This window comes from Chelonoidis abingdonii, chromosome 2 (assembly GCF_003597395.2).
Source record: "Chelonoidis abingdonii isolate Lonesome George chromosome 2, CheloAbing_2.0, whole genome shotgun sequence".
In the NCBI taxonomy this organism is placed as follows: Eukaryota; Metazoa; Chordata; order Testudines; family Testudinidae; genus Chelonoidis; species Chelonoidis abingdonii.
Window position 1 is genome coordinate 272958710 of NC_133770.1, and position 18072 is coordinate 272976781.

The window sequence follows — 18072 nt, forward strand, 5'->3', positions numbered from 1 at the left end:
TTAAAGTCATTGCCTTCTTCGGCCATACAATAAGTATTTATCACAGGTGTCAAACAGATAGTTAAGGGTTAATGCCTCTTACCTGTAAATGGTTAAGAAGTTCACCTAGCCTAGCTGACACCTGACCAGAGGAACCAATGGGCGAACAAGATGTTTCAAAAGGAAGGAGGGAAGTTTCCTTTGTTTAGAGTCAGTTTCAGCCGGAGTGAAAAAGATCAAGGAACCAGCCTCTTATCAGAGTAGTAAGTTTTTGAAAGGAATAAATAGGTTTATGTTTATTTTCTTTTGTAACATGTCTTTGTGCAATTAGGGGAGTAATCAAATTTGGGTATTCTTGTGTGTACTAAGGTTTTTGCCCAGGGGAACATCCTATGTTTTAAATCTGTTGTCTTGTATGCTGTCTCCCAGTGAGTTTTTTTTCCTTTTACCTTTCTTTTCTTTAATTAAAAGCCTTCCTTTTAAGATCTTGATTGAGTTTTCCCCTGTTTTTTAGATTCAAGGGAATTGAATCTGGACTCACCAAGGATTGATTGGGGCGGGGGGAGGAGTAATTCTTCCTTGTTTTAAGATCTAAGGGATTTGGATCAGTGTTCACCAGGGACTTGGTAGAGGAGTCTCTCAAGGCTACCCAGGGAGGGGAAGGTTTTTTGGGGGAAGACAGAGTTTTCCAGATAACTCAGAAATCTGGATGGTGGCAGCGAGACCAGATCTAAGCTGGTAGTTAAGCTTAGAGGTGTTCATGCAGGTCCCCACATCTGTACCCTAAAGTTCAGAGTGCGGGTGAGACCTATGACAACAGGATTGATGATCTCTTACACTGCTGCTAAGACAGAGGATTTTGTAATAAACCACTTTTCATTAGAAACTGATAGATCAGACCCGAAGTGGTACTGACAATGCAGCCTAATTAGGTGCTGTTCTCACAGCCTTTAATTCCTTTTTGCCGTAATGGTCCTGTACTGGTCTTCTGTTATCAAAAGTTATGGTTCTACTCCACTGCAAGTAAGGGTTGGAAATGACTGGTGCATTTGATTAACAATGTGCATAGAGGGGCCAACTGTAATGCAGCAAAAAAGTCTGGAGGCAGGTGGCTTACTGGAACCAAAGATCTCTCTCAAATCTGTGTTGTGGTGACATTGAACTGATATCACTGAAGCTAGAGAGACAGGTGGGTGAGGTAATATCTTGTACTGAACCAGCTTCTATTGATGAGAGAGAGCACTTCTGCTTTGTGTGGCTCAAAAGTGTCTCCCTTTCACCAACAGATGTTGGTCCAATGAAAGATATTACCTTATCCACCTTGTCTCTCAAGGAAATTGAGGCTCAGGTGATCTTCAGTGGGACTCCTAGAGAAGGCCAACAAAGGTGTGACAAGATTATGATGATCAGCAGATGGTTCAGGCAGTAGTGCTATAAGGAGGGCTTTTGCATGTATTGCCACTGGGAGGCATTCACGGACAGAGGACTGTTCTCTCGGGATTGACTTCATCTGAGTAGGGAGGGAAATAGACTTCTAGGATGGAGGCTGGCACAACTGGTTAAGAGAGCTTTAAACTAGGAATCAGGGGAGATGGATGGGAGATGTCCAGGTAATCTCCATGCCAGATTTTAACATTGAAAGGGAAGAAAACAAAGTAAGAAAGGATACAGCCATGGGCAGGAGAATGGACATAAGGAGGAAGGGTAGCAAAGATACCATTCTAATAGGTGATACTGGTGGTAGAATATCTGGGCCTAATTGGGTAAAGAATGTGAGTGAAGCCAAACAGCAAGAATTAAGATGTTTGTACACCAATGCGAGGAGCTTAGGTAACAAAATGGAGGAACTAGAGTTACTGATGCAGGAAGTGAAACCAGATATTATAGGGATAACAGAAACATGGTCGAATAGTAGTCATGACTGGAGTACAGGTATTGAAGTGTATGTGCTGTTTAGGAAAGACAGAAATAAAGGCAAAGGTGGTGGAGTAGCAGTGTATATCAGTGATGTGACAGACTAAAGAAATAAGAAGGAATGGAATGGATAAGACAGTCTGTCTGGGCAAAAATCACATTTGGGAAGAAATCTACTAGAGCCACCCCTCGGATAGTGCTTGGAGTGTGCCATAGACTACAGGGATCTTACTTGGATACGGATAGAGACTTTATGTTTTTAATGAAGTAAATACTAATGGGAATTGTGTGATTATGGGAGACTAACTTCCCAGATATAGACTGGAGGACAACTGCTAGTAATAGTAATAGGGCTCAGATTTTCCTAGATGCGACAGCTGATGGATTCCTTCACCAAGTAGTTGAACCAACAAGAGGGGATGGCATTTTAGATTTGGTTTTGGTGAGTAGTGAGGATCTCAAAGAAGAAATGATTGTAGGGGACAACCTTGGTTCAAGTGATCATGAGCTAATTCAGTTTAAACTAATTGGAAGGATAATCCAAAATGGATTTGTGACTAGGGTTTTTGATTTCAAAATGGCTAACTTAAAAAAAAACTAAGGAAATTAGGGAAGCGGATTGGACTGAATAACTTGGGGACCTAAAGATGGAGGAGCTCTGGCATTACTTCAAGTCAAAGTTGCAGAAACTAGCAGAAGCCTGCATCCTAAGAAAGGGGAAACAATTTATAGGAAGGAGTTGCAGAACGAACAAGCATCTCAAAGAGGTGATTAAGAAAAAGCAAAAAGCCTACAAGGAGTGGAAGATTGGAGTGATCAGCAAGGAAAGCTACCTTATTGAGGTCAGAACATCTAGGGATAAAGTGAGAAAGGCCAAAAGCCATGTAGAGTTGGACCCTGCAAAGGGAATTAAAACCAATAGTAAAAGGTTCTACAGCCATATAAATAAGAAGAAAAAAAAAAGAAAGAAGGAGTGGGACCGCTAAACACTGAGGATGGATTGGAGATTAAGAATATACTAGGCATGGCCCAATATCTAAACAAATACTTTGCCTCATTCTTTAATTGTCATCCTACCATTAGGGATAATGGTAGGATGACAAATGGGAATGAGGATATGGAAGTAGATATTACCATATCTGAGGTAGAAGCCAAACTCGAACAGCTTAATGGGACTAAATCCAGGGGCCCAGATAATCTTCATCCAAGAATATTAAAGGAAATGGCACATGAAATTGCAAGCATTTCATTAGCAAGAATTTTTAATGAATTTGTAAACTTAGGGGTTGTACTGTATGACTGGAGAATTACTAACATAGTTCCTATATTTAAGGAAGGGAAAAAAGGTGATCCAGGCAACTACAGGACTGTGAGTTTGACATCTGTAGTATGCAAGGTCTTGAAAAAATTTTGAAGGAGAAAGTAGTTAAGGACATTGAGGTCAATGGTAATTGGGACAAAACACAACATGGTTTTACAAGGAGATCATAATTATTTGAGAAGGTAACAGATTTTTTAGACAAAGGAAACGCAGTGGATCTAACTTACCTCAATTTCAGTAAGGCATTTAATACAGTTCCACATGGGGAATTATTAGCTAGATGGGGATCAATACGAAAATTGAAAGGTGGATAAGGAACTGATTAAAGGGGAGACAACAACAGGTTGTACTGAAAGGTGAACTGTCAGGCTGGAGGGACGTTACTAGTGGAGTTCCTCAGGGATCGGTTTTGGGACCAATCTTATTTAATCTTTGTATTACTGACTTTGGCACAAAAAGTGGGAATGTGATAATAAACTTTGTGAATGACACAAAGCTGGGAGGTATTGCCAATACAGAGAAGGACCGAGATATCATACAGGAAGATCTGGATGACCTTGTAAACTGGAGTAATAGAAATAGGATGAAATTTAATAGTGAAAAGTGCAAGGTCATAAATTTCATAGAATCTCAGAGTTGGAAGGGACCTCAGAAGGTTACCTAGTCCAACCCCCTCCTCAAAGCAGGACCAATCCCCAGACAGATTTTTGCCCCAATCCCTAAATGGCCCCCTCAAGGACTGAACTCACAACCCTGAGTTTAGCAGGCCAATACTCATACCACTGAGCTATCCATAAATTAATAACAAGAATTGTTATAAACTGGGGACACATCAATTGGAAGTAACAGAGGAGAAGGATTTGAGTATTTGTTGATCACAGGATGACAATGAGCTGCCAATGTGATATAGCCATGAAAAAAGCTAATGCGATCTTGGGATGCATCAGGTGAGGTATTTCCAGTAGAGATAAGGAGGTGTTGGTACCATTATACAAGGCACTGGTGAGACCTCATCTGGAATACCGTGTGCAGTTCTGGTCTCCCATGTTTAAGAAGGATGAATTCAAACTGGAACAGGTACAGAGAGGGACTACTAGGAATGGAAAACCTGTCTTATGAAAGGAGACTCTGAAAGAGCTTGGCTTGTTTAGCTTAACAAAAAGAAGGCTGAGGGGAGATATGATTGCTCTCTATAAATATATCAGAGGAATAAATACCAGGGAGCGAGAGAAATGATTTATGCTCATTACCAATGTGGACACAAGATCAAATGGATTTAAACAGGCCATTAGGAAGTTTAGACTTGAAATTAGACAAAAGTTTCTAACCATCAGAGGAGTGAAGTTCTGGAACACCCTTCCCAGGGGAGTAGTGGGGGTAAAAGACATATTTGGCTTCAAGGGATGGTATAATGAGATAGCCTAATTATGGCAATTAATTGGTCTTTGACTATTAGCGGTAAATATGACCAATAGCTTATGATGGGTGTTAGATGAGGTGGGATCTGAGTTACTACAGAGAATTCTTTCCTAGTTGTCTGACTGGTGAGTCTTGCCCACATGCTCAGGGTTTAGCTGATCGCCATATTTGTGGTTGGGAAGGAATTTTCTTCCAGGGCAGATTGGTAGAGACCCTGGGGGTTTTTCGCCTTCCTCTGCAGTATGGGGCACTGGTCACTTGCTGGAAGATTCTCTGCATCTTGAAGTCTTTAAACCATGACTTGACAACTTCAGTGGTTCAGACACTGGTTTGAAACAGGAGTGGGTGGGTAAGATTCTGTGGCCTGCATTATGCAGGAGGTCAGACTAGATGATCATAATGGTCCCTTCTGACCTTAAAATCTATGAGTCTATGATCCTCTAATATTTGGAGACTGGCATGGCTACAACTCCAATGCATACATCATTGAAGCTAGTCAGGAGAGAAACAGATCCTTAGAACCAAATTCAACATAGCATAAGAATGACGTCAATTTACATTTACACCAGGGCTGAATTTTCCTTTTTAACTGCTACATCTACCCAATTTTCCTCAGAATATTTTTGAATGATCTAATAACAAATGAAACAAAAGAGGGCCTAAAACATCAAAAGATCAGTTCGTACTTGAGGCATTGGTGGACTTGGCATAAAATTGTATAAACATTGGGCATCTCATCACAGCTGTCTAAGGGATACTTTGAAAAAAGGAACCTTTACTTCTCTTTCTATTACTGCTTTTATTTCTGTCTTTTATAAGGAAGGAAAATATCATGCTATTCTTATAAGCCTCACATTTTGTGAATATATGAATTTAATCATGACAAAGATGCCCCCTGTAAGTCAGATTCTCTCACCCTTAGTCATAATACTCAACATGACTATCTGTCCATAGAGCTTTGCTATTCTGTGGCCCTCAAAAGGAGGAGAGGGCTTGTTATGTTGCGCATCCATTCTCTGCAGCTCAGTTAATCAGGGTGATGATGATGATGATCTAGTCCTAACTATAACACTGGATTTAATAAGAAACTTGACTTCACTTTTAATGTCAGCTGAGAGCTACCTGGACAGCCAAAGATATCAATTATTAAAGTCACATTGGCATCATAATAAATACATTTTATTAGACATTAGTACTAATAATCACATTTTACAGCATCTTCAGTCTGAAGGTCTCAAAGAGCTTTATAAACATTAATAAATTAAGCCTCTAAGCATTCTTGTGGGGCAAGTATTATTATCTGTTACATCCAGGACAATATGGCTACATTAGTAGAACTCAGCAGAAATCAATTCAGAATTGGATAGGTGGCAAAGTTAGTGATTCTGTCAGGATCAGCTTAATAAATGGTAACCCTCCAATACATGCCACACAGAAACTGATTATAGATATAGATATATATATAGTAAAATTGCCCTGGGCTCACTCTCTCGTTCTCTTTCCTATAACTCCACTCCGGGGCAGTTTCCTCAAATGTTTTTTGACTCCTCTAGCAAGCACTTGTCACCCATCACACTGATAACCACACACAGGCTACAATTATACTCCTGGACCAGCATGTAACAGTCTAAGGTTACTTGTGCTGATCTTCATCTATCATCCACTTCTTCAGATTTGTTCCCTCATTATCTTTAACTCTGCACTTCTTAGAAATCTCAGACTGAACAATTCATCCAAAAAGTTGTAGCTGGATAGGAGTAATTTGTGATTAGGACAGCAATGTTCTGATACAATACTGTTTTAGTTTGATTTTTTTTAAAATCAGGATGATCAATTAAACACACCCCAGTAACAACATTTCAAAATAACTTCAACGATCATCTTAGAGCAACAACCAAGCATTGCCATAAGAATCCTTGATTTTTAAAGAAATATTACTGCAGCCCTAATATATAATTAATAGGCTGGATACTAGGACATTGAGATTTTTAATTTAGCCATGAAGGGCTAGAAGTCTATACTTATAAAAACTGCTCAAAGAAATAAGTGGACAAAATTAATTATGTGATAAGCAGACAGATTTCCTCCCCATGTACCTCTGGACTTTTTTAAAGGAGTTGAATGATATTAGGACAGTCTTCACCCTGGACCCAGTGTGTGTCACACAGGGACTGTCTTTTTATTATGTGTCTGAACAGTATCTAATCAGAGCCCCTAGGTGCTACCACAATACAAATATTCATAATTACGTAAAAGTAGAGACTGAATATTTTTTTTAGCTTTCCAACTCTCTGAAATGTACCACAGTCCCCGTCATTACTGTGATAATCTGTGCATATTCTTTTCAAGAAAGAATTTTAAAAATAAAATTAATGACCATGATGAATATTACTAACTACTGGATTTTTTCTCTCTCAGTAAAGTGCTAAAATACGTTCTTCTTTGTTCTCCTCATTCACTGCTCTCACAACATTATTCCCAACAAAAATAATACTGAATTTCCTTCTTGGCAGAGAATGAAAACCACTGTATGTGTAAGTTTTAACACCCTTTCTACTGCTGATAGTTCCTCCTTTCTCATTTTCTTTGACCTTGGTACAATCTTCAATACAATCTCTTGGATTGCCTCTATAGTACTTACAACACCTAAATGTTTCTTCCCCTCCAATCAAAACACTGATCAATCCCAACCCTGCTTAACTTTAAGATATCAAAAATCAGTCAGAGGTAGTGTGATTTTCACAGAATAGTATTATTATGTATCAACTAGTTTAAATTAGAATGAAATTGAATGCCTGCAGTAAGATTTGCAAAGGGCAATGTTTTCAGACCAAGTCAGACACCAATATAAACAGGTTTTATGACTATTGTCCCTCATCCTACCCTGGGATCCACCAATGTAGCATAGTCTGAGCCCATATGGAGTCCAAATGGCTTCACTGGGATTCCACACAAATGCAGGAGTCCTCACTAACAGACGATATTGTACAATTAAGTGTGGCAAAGTGCCTGCTTCTCCTCAGCTGGCTCAGTCAGTTTTTCCCTTTGAGACAGGCTTGGGCAAAGCAAAGTCCTTCCAGGTCACACAGGGTCTGGCTGATCCGTCCCTTACTCCCTTGTGCTGGTGTTCTCCCCTTCTGGGAACAGAGGGCAGTCTTCCTTGTTGGAAGAGTTCAGAGTCCTGCTGCACCTACTCACTCACAACTTCTCTGCTGCTCTCACTCTCCCCCCTGCTTCCATGCCAGGGAGGGTTTAAAAAAGTCTCCAGCAACTGGGGCCAGCTGAACCTAATTAGTTCCCTGGTAACCCCTGTTCCAGCTGAACCTTATTTCTCCATGGCTATCTCCCCTCAGTGGATAGGGAGAGGCCTTTTAACCCCTCTGGGATTAATTACTACCCCTCCCTTTGTAGCCATTTGTCCTGGGTTTGAAACATAAGGTCATAACAGTTACCAATATGTTGCTTAATTAAGAGTTTGCCCATGACACTGATATTCCAGACATATCAAATATACCAATGATGTGAAGCAGCTATTCCAGATCACTGCTCTGGTTCAGCAAAGCACTTCAATACATACTTAATTTAACCCTACTCCTATTTACCAAAACACTAAAGCATGTCCTTATCTTTAAGAGCCTGAAGTCCTATTGAAGTCAATAAGACTTAAACCATTAAGGAAATGCTTTTTTGAACAAGAATAGGATTACCAACATGTTTAAAGTTAAGCATATGAATATTTTGCTGAATCTAGGCCTACAGTAGTAATGGCAATGCCTGCTATAGTTAAGTATCAGAGGGGTAGCCGTGTTAGTCAGGATCTGTAAAAGCAGCAAAGAGTCCTGTGGCGCCTTATAGACTAACAGACATATTGGAGCATGAGCTTTCATGGGTGAATACCCACATGCTATAGTTAAGACTCTAGAACGGTTTCCATTAGAAGCATGTATTCTCGGACACTAAAATATGACTTTCACCTTTTGGTTTGAAATTTCCTAAATTTAATCTCTTTTAAAGGTGATAGAGTTGGGATCAAAAGTAAAAGGAGCTGGGATTGTGAAGAGCTGGGGGGTGGAGGGAAGTAATACAGTCTCAAACCATAAAACATTTATCCACTTTTTCTTTTTTAAACCAGCTCTAATGTCAAAATAGCTCAAAGGAAGAAGTTGAAATCTGTCAGGAAAATAGTCTTCACTAAGGAGAAGTGTTTTTGAATGATCAAGTGAAAAAAAACTTTGTGAGCTTTTGAAAATTACACTCCATCTATCCATAGTAAATTTTGAAAACCACCACCAGGAAGGCCCCGATTTTTAAAATTATTTAAGCATTGCTCCACTCAGTATTGCAATGCCCAACTGACCTAGGAACATAAATGTCATTGAAAGTCAATGGGAGTTAGGCATTGCAATGCTGAGTGAAGCAATGCCTAAATACCTTTAAAAATCTGGGCCTTAGCCTATGAAGTACCTAAAGGGGCAGATTATTAAAGGCATTTAGATGCCTAACTCTGACTGATTTCAATGGGAGTGCAGTACCTACATGGTTTGGAAGTCCCACTAGGCACCTAACTCTCTTTAAAAATCTGGGCCTAAATTCATTAAGCCTCTTATTCAGGAAAGGTCTTAAGCAAATGCTTAAAATCCATGCCTATGCATGAATGCACTTAAATATGATGGATTTAATCACGTGTTTAAACAAGTGCTTAAACACACTTTTTGAGCATGGATGCTTTTTCTTTTTAGATACATCAGAATGTTTTGCTTTGAGAAAATCAAAAACATTTTGTTTCAATTTATCTTTTTTTAAATTATGAAAGACAATACAAAATTAAAAAAAATCTAAATGAAAAGTCCTTTATACAAAACAAAATATTTTGTTCTGAAAATATTGAATCATTTTGACCTTGTCTGAACTTATTTCCTCCCTTTTTCTCCTAAACAGATTTTCAGCTAAATTCATAGGATTTCATGCAATGTTTCAAATTTGGTGATAAATTGTGTCAAAGTTTTTTTTCCAATCAGCTGAAGTAAGAGCTACAGTGTAGATAAATTATCAGTATTGACCAATTGTGCAAAGTTTACTGTGTCTTGAACATTCAATTAAAAAGGAATAACTGTGAAACCTGCACGTTTAAACAGTGAACAGGCAGACAGGTAAGGCGAGAACTATCATGATTAATAAAAAATGGCTTTGTAGAAACCCTACTTCTACAGTCAACAGCCACCTCTCATCCTGGAGGCCAAGTGTGTCATCCCAGTAATAGGTTAGGCAGCACCAACATAGTTAATGAGTGAGGCAAGACTGCTTAAGAGTCAAAACCAATGATATGTTGCTAAGCATATTTCAGATTCTGTTTCAAAGATGCACAGCCTTTTAATACAGAGAGAGGCATCTTGAACAGAAGAATGGGTGTGATGAAACACGCAAAAAGTCAACGTTAAATATTCTCCCATTAAAATATGTGAAAATAAGTTTATTGTATCTTTAAAGGGTGAATTGTTACTTCTTTCATTTCCCCCACTTCCCCAAGTTATATAATTTCATAAGGCTCAGTAAAAATTCACTGTAGTTTACATGGTCAGAATCTAACAGTTTAATATATTATAACTAAATTACAATCTAAACAAATACTAGTATATAGAATTACACCATAATGAAGAGTAAAGCAAATTATACTCGATAACAAAAAAGCTTTTTTTTCAAGGAAACAGATTTTCATTAATTTTAAGAAATACTAAACTGCTGTGAATTCAAATTAGCTAAATTAGATATTCTTTAGAAAAGAATAGTGCTACAAACAGAGTAAACAGAAATACCATAGGGCACATTTAACAGGTCTTTTATTCATATACATCCAAAATAAATATCCAATAATCAGACCGTCACTTTCTATAGAAAACAGGGAAACTGAATGAAGGGACTAGGGGTGTGGAGAGGATTCTGGGAAAATGAGGTTCCTCTCATGAGTTTTCCCTTATTTTTTCTGTCATGTATAGGGGACAGTAGGTCCCTTATTAAAATTTTGTAGGTACTTTTTGGCTGGACCTCCCCCCGTACCAGGGGAAAGGGGAAGTGTCAAAGTGGAGTGAGGATCTTGAGATAGACTGGGCCTCTGGCCAATCAATGACCTCCAGACCAGGCCCAATGGGAACAGTGGTGCTGGAACACATTTTATAGTGGGGATGCTGAAGCAGAAACCATTTATTTGGGTTGTTATTGCTACTTCAAACCAGGGGGTGCAGCAGCACCCCCAGCACCAGAACCAATTAATAGGAAGTAGTCAGTCAGACTGATTGACCAGGCAACCAGATCAACCAGCGAGCCACAGCTCATATCCCAGCCCCCTTGTGTGCTGGAGGAAGGAGAGTCAGGAAGAGCAGCCCTAAGCAGGGTGGAGGAAGCTGAGGCTTGAACCCAGGATGAGCAAAGCAGCATGGGAGGCCAGAGAGAGCTGTGTACAGACACAGTGGTGGGGCCAAGAGAGCCAGCAAGTGGGGCGACAGTCAGTGGAGAGAGAGGAGAATGGGAACCCACTGTGAACAAGATGACACATCCAGCCAGGGGGGGCCCCATAGAGGGAAGAGAACAACAGCTCTAGAGACCCCAGTGAAGGGTATAAAGTGATCCAGCAGAGAGGGACCAAGCTGTGGGAGCCCAGTATCCCCCATCCACCGCTACCACTTTGCCCTGAGACCAGCTGTGCAGGGAGCAGTCTTCTTTTTCTTAGCATATGCACAAAATGTGTCAGGTGGCCTGAGACCAGGATTCATCACTGAATTAGGTCTGTTGGTTGGATCACTGGCTTCCCCGGCCCAGGCTGAGTACTGATGAGGAGTGTGCTACGATCCATGCCCTCCAAGGGAGCTGTGCCTCCAGCATTTATAATAGTGTTAAATATATTTAAAAGTGTTTTTAATTTATAAGAGGGGGTCGCACTCAGAGGTTTGCTATGTGAAAGGAGTCACCAGTACAAAAGTTTGAGAACCACTGAATTAACCTCTCTGGAGCCTCGGGGATGCAGAGGAGGGGAGTCTCCTTTGGTAGGGTTGGGAAGGAGGTAGGTGGTGTATGATATTGCTCTTCTCATGTGATCTCTCCCCTATGGTTCTCTTGGCTCTATCACGGTTAATCTAAAGTGGCTAATTTTAAACGAAGCTACCCTCCCCTGACAGAAATCTCCCTATGGCACTGAAATTAAATATAGACTATAATTTGGCATTTGAGAAGTGAAAGGGATGGTAACCCTAAGGGAAAAGATAACAGCTTGGCACTTTGTGTTAAATAGCTTTGTGTTATATAGCCTCAAGCTGCTGAATGAGCTTTAGGATAGGGAAGGCTGTGCCTCCCCAAACAGCCTGGTCCTGCCCCCTATCTGACCCCCACCCACTTCCTGCCCTCCGACTGCCCCTCTCAGAATCCCCGACCCATCCTCCTCTTTGTCCCCTCACCCCCCCACAACCACACTCCAGGACCCCACCCCTCACCAACTCCCCCATCTCCTGACTGTCCCGACTGCATCCACCCCCCCGCCGAGTCCTGATAGACCCCTGGAATGTCCACGATCCAACTCCCTATTCCCCATCCCCTCACCGCTTCCAGCAGTGCTGTCCAGGGCTGCTCCTGGGTTACCACCACCTCTCCCCTCTCTCGGAGCCGCAGTGTGCCACATCCAGGAGCTATCCTGGCCCCTGAACAGCGCTGCAGTGGCGTGGTTCCAGCAGGACCAGAGCTTGCAGCCCTGCCCCCTTACCACATGGCTCTGACTCAGTGGAAAGAGCTCAGGTTCTGCCGCTCCAGTGCTGTTCAGGGCCGCTCCTGATGTGGCGCACTGAGGTGCTGGGGGATGGAGGGAGGCAGAGGCGAGGTAAATTGCCCCTTTTGCCCTCCCTCCGGGCAGCCCTGCTCAGCCAAAACCAGCACCGGGCTGAGCAAGGCCTGGGATCCTTGTCTGGGGTTCCAGTCACCAGCCCCGCTCAGCCCGCTGCCAGTCTGGGGTCCAGCTGCTGGCCCTGCTCAGCCCGCTGCCAGTCTGGGGTCCCATTCACTCATCTGGCAGCGGGCAGAGTGGGGCCAGTGGCCAGGACCGCAGACCAGCAATGGGCTGAGCCACTCAGCCCACTGCCGGTCTAAGGTTCCAGCCACCAGCCCCGCTCAGCCCAGACAAGCAGCGGGCTGAGCACGGCCTGGGATTCTTGTCTGGGGTTCCAGCCACTAGCTCTGCTCAGCCCGTTGCTGGTCTGGGTTTCCATTCACTCAGCTGGCAGCAAGCTGAGCGGGACCAGTGGCCGGGACCTCAGATCAGCAGCAGGCCAAGTGGCTCACTGGTCCTGGCTCCTGGCACCACTCAACCCGTTGCCAGCCTGAGGTTCCATTCACCCAGCCTGGCAGCGGGCTGAGTGGGGCCAGTGGCCAGGACCCCAGACTAGGATCCCAAGCAAGGATCACACTAAATCGATAAGATTGTATTTTAATTTTATTTTTAATGAAGCTTCTTAAATATTTTTAAAACCTTATTTACTTTAAATACAACAATAGTTTATTTATATAATATAGACATATAGAGAGACCTTCTACAAACGTTAAAATGTATTAGTGGCACGCGAAACCTTAAATTACAGTGAACTTGGCACACCACTTCTGAAAGGTTGCCGACCTCTGCTTTAGTACATATTAAAATCTTTCAACTGCTTAGTATATTTTGTAACTTGTTAAAAATTTTCTCTGTCCCCCTATTTTTAGGCTTTTCCAGAGGAACACAAATCTGTTCCATTTAATTTGATGCTGGTGGTGGTGATGGTGATGGTGTGTGTGTGTGCTCACACTCTTTTTAACAGTTCACTTCAAGATAAAGCTACTACACTCTTAGGGGTATGTTAATTATCAGGAATCTATCTAGTAACCAGGTGGGAACACTCCACCTCACAGAAAGATCTGACATGGGTAGGAGGAGCATCTGGGGAAGAATCACAGAATCAAAGAATATCAGGTTTGGATGAGACCTCAGGAGGTCATCCAGTCCAACCTCCTGCTCAAAGCAGGACCAATCCCCAGCTAAATCATCCCAGCCAGGCATTTGTCAAGCCTGACCCTAAAAACTTCTAAGGAAGGAGATTCCACCACTTCCCTAGGTAAGAGGTATTGTGACGAGAAGATAAGGCGATCTGGAAACTTCCTCACCATAATCTCCAGTGTTCAGGTTCAGTCCTAGGGTCTCATGAGCAACTGCGATGTCCCTCAAGAGGGAAAGTAATTGGATTACAGCCTTAAACCAAACCACAGAGTGTTCTGGGGACCCAGTAGGTAAGGCCCTGATAGTGTAGCCTCACTAAGTAGATAGGGGAAAGGAAGTCCCCATGAGTTACTAGTGTCCCATCCCTTCCCACAGGCAGGGAGCTATGCCCAACTTGTTCCGCTAGGTAATCCCAGGGGTGGTAAGAGACTGGTTGCTTCTCATCCCACTGAGATAACTTAGAGTAAGGTAGCATCCCATTTTACCATACCCCTGCCCAAACCCTATTACACCTGCATCAGCATTTCTGTCATAGGAACAAACAAGTATCTCAACCAAGGATCTTGGGGAGATCCACTGGAGATCACAACCATGTATGCAGAAGACTTGTGCCTCTACTTTCAGCTCCAGGGCTTCACACCCTTACCTAGGTATCAAACATCATGGCTATATTGGAGACATACTGTATTGGAGACACCCACTTTAAACCCTGGTTCTGCAATGTGAAGTGTTCCTTGAAGTTAAAAAAAACAAACTAAGGCCTTATTAACCTTGCTTTTCTGAAGATTTCCTGCAGTTTAGCATGGGCACAACAAATGTAATGCTAGCTTTACCCTCCCCCACTGTAGTTTGTCCTCTCTGCACTGTAGAACCACAAACCCAGAAAGGATTTGCTGAGCGTTCCACGATATGGGGAAGAATAAGTAACAGAGGTGGTTTAAGGGGCACATCCAACCTTGCAGCAGCTATTACAAAAGAAGACGCTCTTCAACAGAGTGTCACTCTGAGATACATGTCTCATTTCTTTTCAATTATATAAGTGCAAATCCATTCACTGCAACAGGTTTTCAGTGGGATATATGCAAACAGAATTTAGCTACTGATACCTGGGCATGTGTTTCAGTACAGTGGTTCAATTAGTCAATCATACAGTTATTCAGCTTTTGCACTGCTCCATATTAAATGAAACTCACCAAATGTCAGAACCCCAGCGATGTCATCACAGATTTTGCAACCCAACCAGCCATAAAGCATTATCTTTCATGTCATACAACCCTTCCAACTGTAAGTCTCAGCAAAACTGGACCCTTATTGTTTTGATATACTGGTAATTTTATTTTACTAAGTATCACTTTTGTGACTTACAACATAAACATGATAGCATCTACTGGAAAACAAAAAGCAAAATACTCTAGAGGTAGATATTCATCGTTCTTTCACTATCTGTCCATACATAACCAATAATGTTCATAGAAATATGAACTGCACTTTAGTAATAAATAATATTAAAATAAATATTAGAGTCAGTGCATGCTTTTGCACTGTTGCTTTTTTAAACTAGCACTAAGTTTTAAACTTACCTTATTGGTATTTATAGCTGTGATGACCCAAACACATTGAGCATTACTGTCATATTGGAATGGAAAATTGGGTGATGTAAAGGTGCCACTGGGTCCCTGAAGATTAGATCCACAAGTTTTTACTGCAAAAATAAAATGTTTAACTTAGAATTCATGCATGAAACATGTACAGCAAATGCATAAAACATTCTCTCTCCTACATTAAAAATATGCAAAGTATTAAAATACCAGTTAACAATATACCCATTGCAATATAAGATCATCACATTTGTGTTGCATTATTCAGAGACACAAGTGAAATGCACATACTCTAAGGTTCAAGATATGACCTTTGAAAAGACACAAAACAAACTAGCTGTGATTAAGAGTATGCACCAAGATTATATAAAGTAATGGTTCTATTTATTTTAAATAAATCAGAATAATGTAAAAAGATAAATACATTATTTCATTACTCTCAAAAATACCTGTAAAGAGAAGTGTTCATATACCAGACTTAATGACAAAGCACACTTTTACTACTGGCATGTTTTTGAGGATTAGTTGTCCTTTGTTCACGCTAGTACGTCTATTGCTTTTGTCTCTGCTGGAGTTACATTCATGGTTGCAATAAAGAGATCTTTCAAAGGAAACTCTGCAGATTCTGCCCTTAAATGAAGTAAGCTATACCAGTTTTTAAAGAACAGAGCATGTGAACTATTAACTACTGTAAATGTATTTTTAAAAAGTCAGTTGTGACTACTTAGAGATAGAGCAGGATATCTTACATTTAGATGTAGTACTAGTGAAAACAGTGTTCTAGCAAAATATGAAACATTAACGGACTTTTCTTCTCTGTTTAGGATGAGATTGTGCCACCCTTATTCATGATGAGTAGCACTTTACCCCACAAATATTCTCTTACATCAATGGGACCATTTGTGCAGAACCGTGCTTTATTACGTAGTAGGTGAAATCCTGGTCCTGTTGAAGTCAATTGAGAGTTTTGTCGTTGGCTGCCATAATGACAGGATTTCACATAGTGTGAATAAGCATACCTTAAACAACATACAAGCCAAGCCTCTCACAGAGATAGTGTATGTAGGCTTTGGGTCTGTGCTGTTTCTTTGACATTCTGTATACCTGAGTTGAAAACATTCCTGATCAACCTTTTTCTGGGTTAAGCAATACTTGAGCCTTTTGTCATGTTTCTGTGCTGATTCCTATAGCACTGTAGTGAGTAAGCTGCAGAAGCAGAAAAATAATTGCTCATGCTGGAGTCTGGCAGACAATTTCACTTCACTGATTTAAATTTTGACTAAGATAGTTGAATCTATCATACAATTTGCTTACACTTTAACAAAGCATGCTAATTTGGGCAGGGGTAGACACTAAATCAAAGCCAGCTTGTTCTAAGATGCAGAGCTTTTCTTGAGGGTCCTGAGGTTTTCATAAACGGAAACTTAGGTTTACTAAGATACTAAAGAAGTCCACACGCTGTTCATTACCTACTCTTTTTTCCAACTTTAGCGATTCCAACTCATGTTTACATTTCCTGCAGTAATTTCCATCTGCATTTCCAGTGGGAACTAACTACAGTCTGCATGTCACTCAGCAAATATGAGAGAGTAAGAGATCAAGTTAGTAGATTCATTGAACCCACTCTCCAAGTTTCATTCGCACCAATTGTTGTTCTCCTATGCAAATCTACACAAAAAGTATTTACTAGATCAAGAAACTTCTTTAAAGCTTAGAGATAATATCTAAAAACCACCAGCATAATTTCTTTGTTCTCCCCACTTTGACTGTGTGACTGGCATGACTCATTCAACAATATGTGCACAAAGAGTATTTGAAAATGTTTCTGCAAAAGAAAATATTTTGAAAACACTGCTGCTAAAGAAAAGAAAGAGCAGAAGGTATTTTATAACAAGCTCAATGTTCTTAACAAGAACATAATCATTATAATGAAATTATTGTAGTTTCTGTAACAACCAAGAATAATTGTCCCCAAAGATCCTTTTCCTCAATATCAACAAGACGTTTGTGGAAAAGTGATGGGTTTGACATGAGTCTTGGAAGTCATGGTAGATATTGTTAATTTATTAAAGCCTTCAGCATCATCTGTTTCAAATCTGCCGAATTTGCATAAATATTGTATTATATAATTTTTTGCCAAAGACACCAAGGTCCAAGGTTAGGTGCCTTTTGCTTTAAATAGTTTATAAATCAAAATAACTATATTAAAACATTGCTTGTATTTGTTAATTAAACAATGCCACACACAATTGCACCTCCACATTTTCTTGCAACTTAATAGCTTGCATATATCTCTAAATCTCATACAAATGTTGTGCATATCTATACCAAAATACAGTGGCATGGCAAGAAAATTGAAGAACCTGGAATAGATGATTTAATGTATCTTTTTCGTCTGTAACTTCCATAATTGTATTTATCTAGTAGGCTCCTTTCAAACACTGATGACTCATAAATAATAAAATAAACAAAACCATCACAGATTAGAACAACACAGAACTCATAGCTGAGGACAGACTAAGGAGAGAAAAGGAGGGATAAATGGGAGTCCTAGTTTTTTGAGAATGCAAATATAAAGCAGTAAAGCCATTATTCAATTTTATTTTAATCTGACTTTAGATACTGTACCACATAAAAGGCTACAAAATTATCTCAGATTCTGAAATCCCACTGAAATCAAATAGGAAAAAAAAAACAGATTTTTAGATTTAGTTAGATTTTAACTATGATATCCTTGATCTGATGTAGAGCTTTCAGCTAAATCCATATTATTCTCCTCCCTCCCCCACAAAAAAAGGAGCATACAAACCACTGAAAAAATTTCTAAAAGCAAG

The 18072-nt window shown here is 40.4% G+C and overlaps 1 protein-coding gene across 4 annotated transcripts in view; it reads right to left on the bottom strand.

Annotated features, from left to right (window-relative positions):
• CSMD3 (CUB and Sushi multiple domains 3) overlaps positions 1 to 18072 on the bottom strand; it is a 1318842-nt gene that overhangs the window by 710508 nt on the left and 590262 nt on the right. For all 4 annotated transcript variants that reach the window (XM_075063193.1, XM_075063192.1, XM_075063195.1 and 1 more), the window contains one exon: positions 15221 to 15342. In XM_075063193.1, the coding sequence (XP_074919294.1) occupies positions 15221 to 15342 (122 nt within the window). The remainder of the gene's footprint in view (positions 1 to 15220; positions 15343 to 18072) is intronic.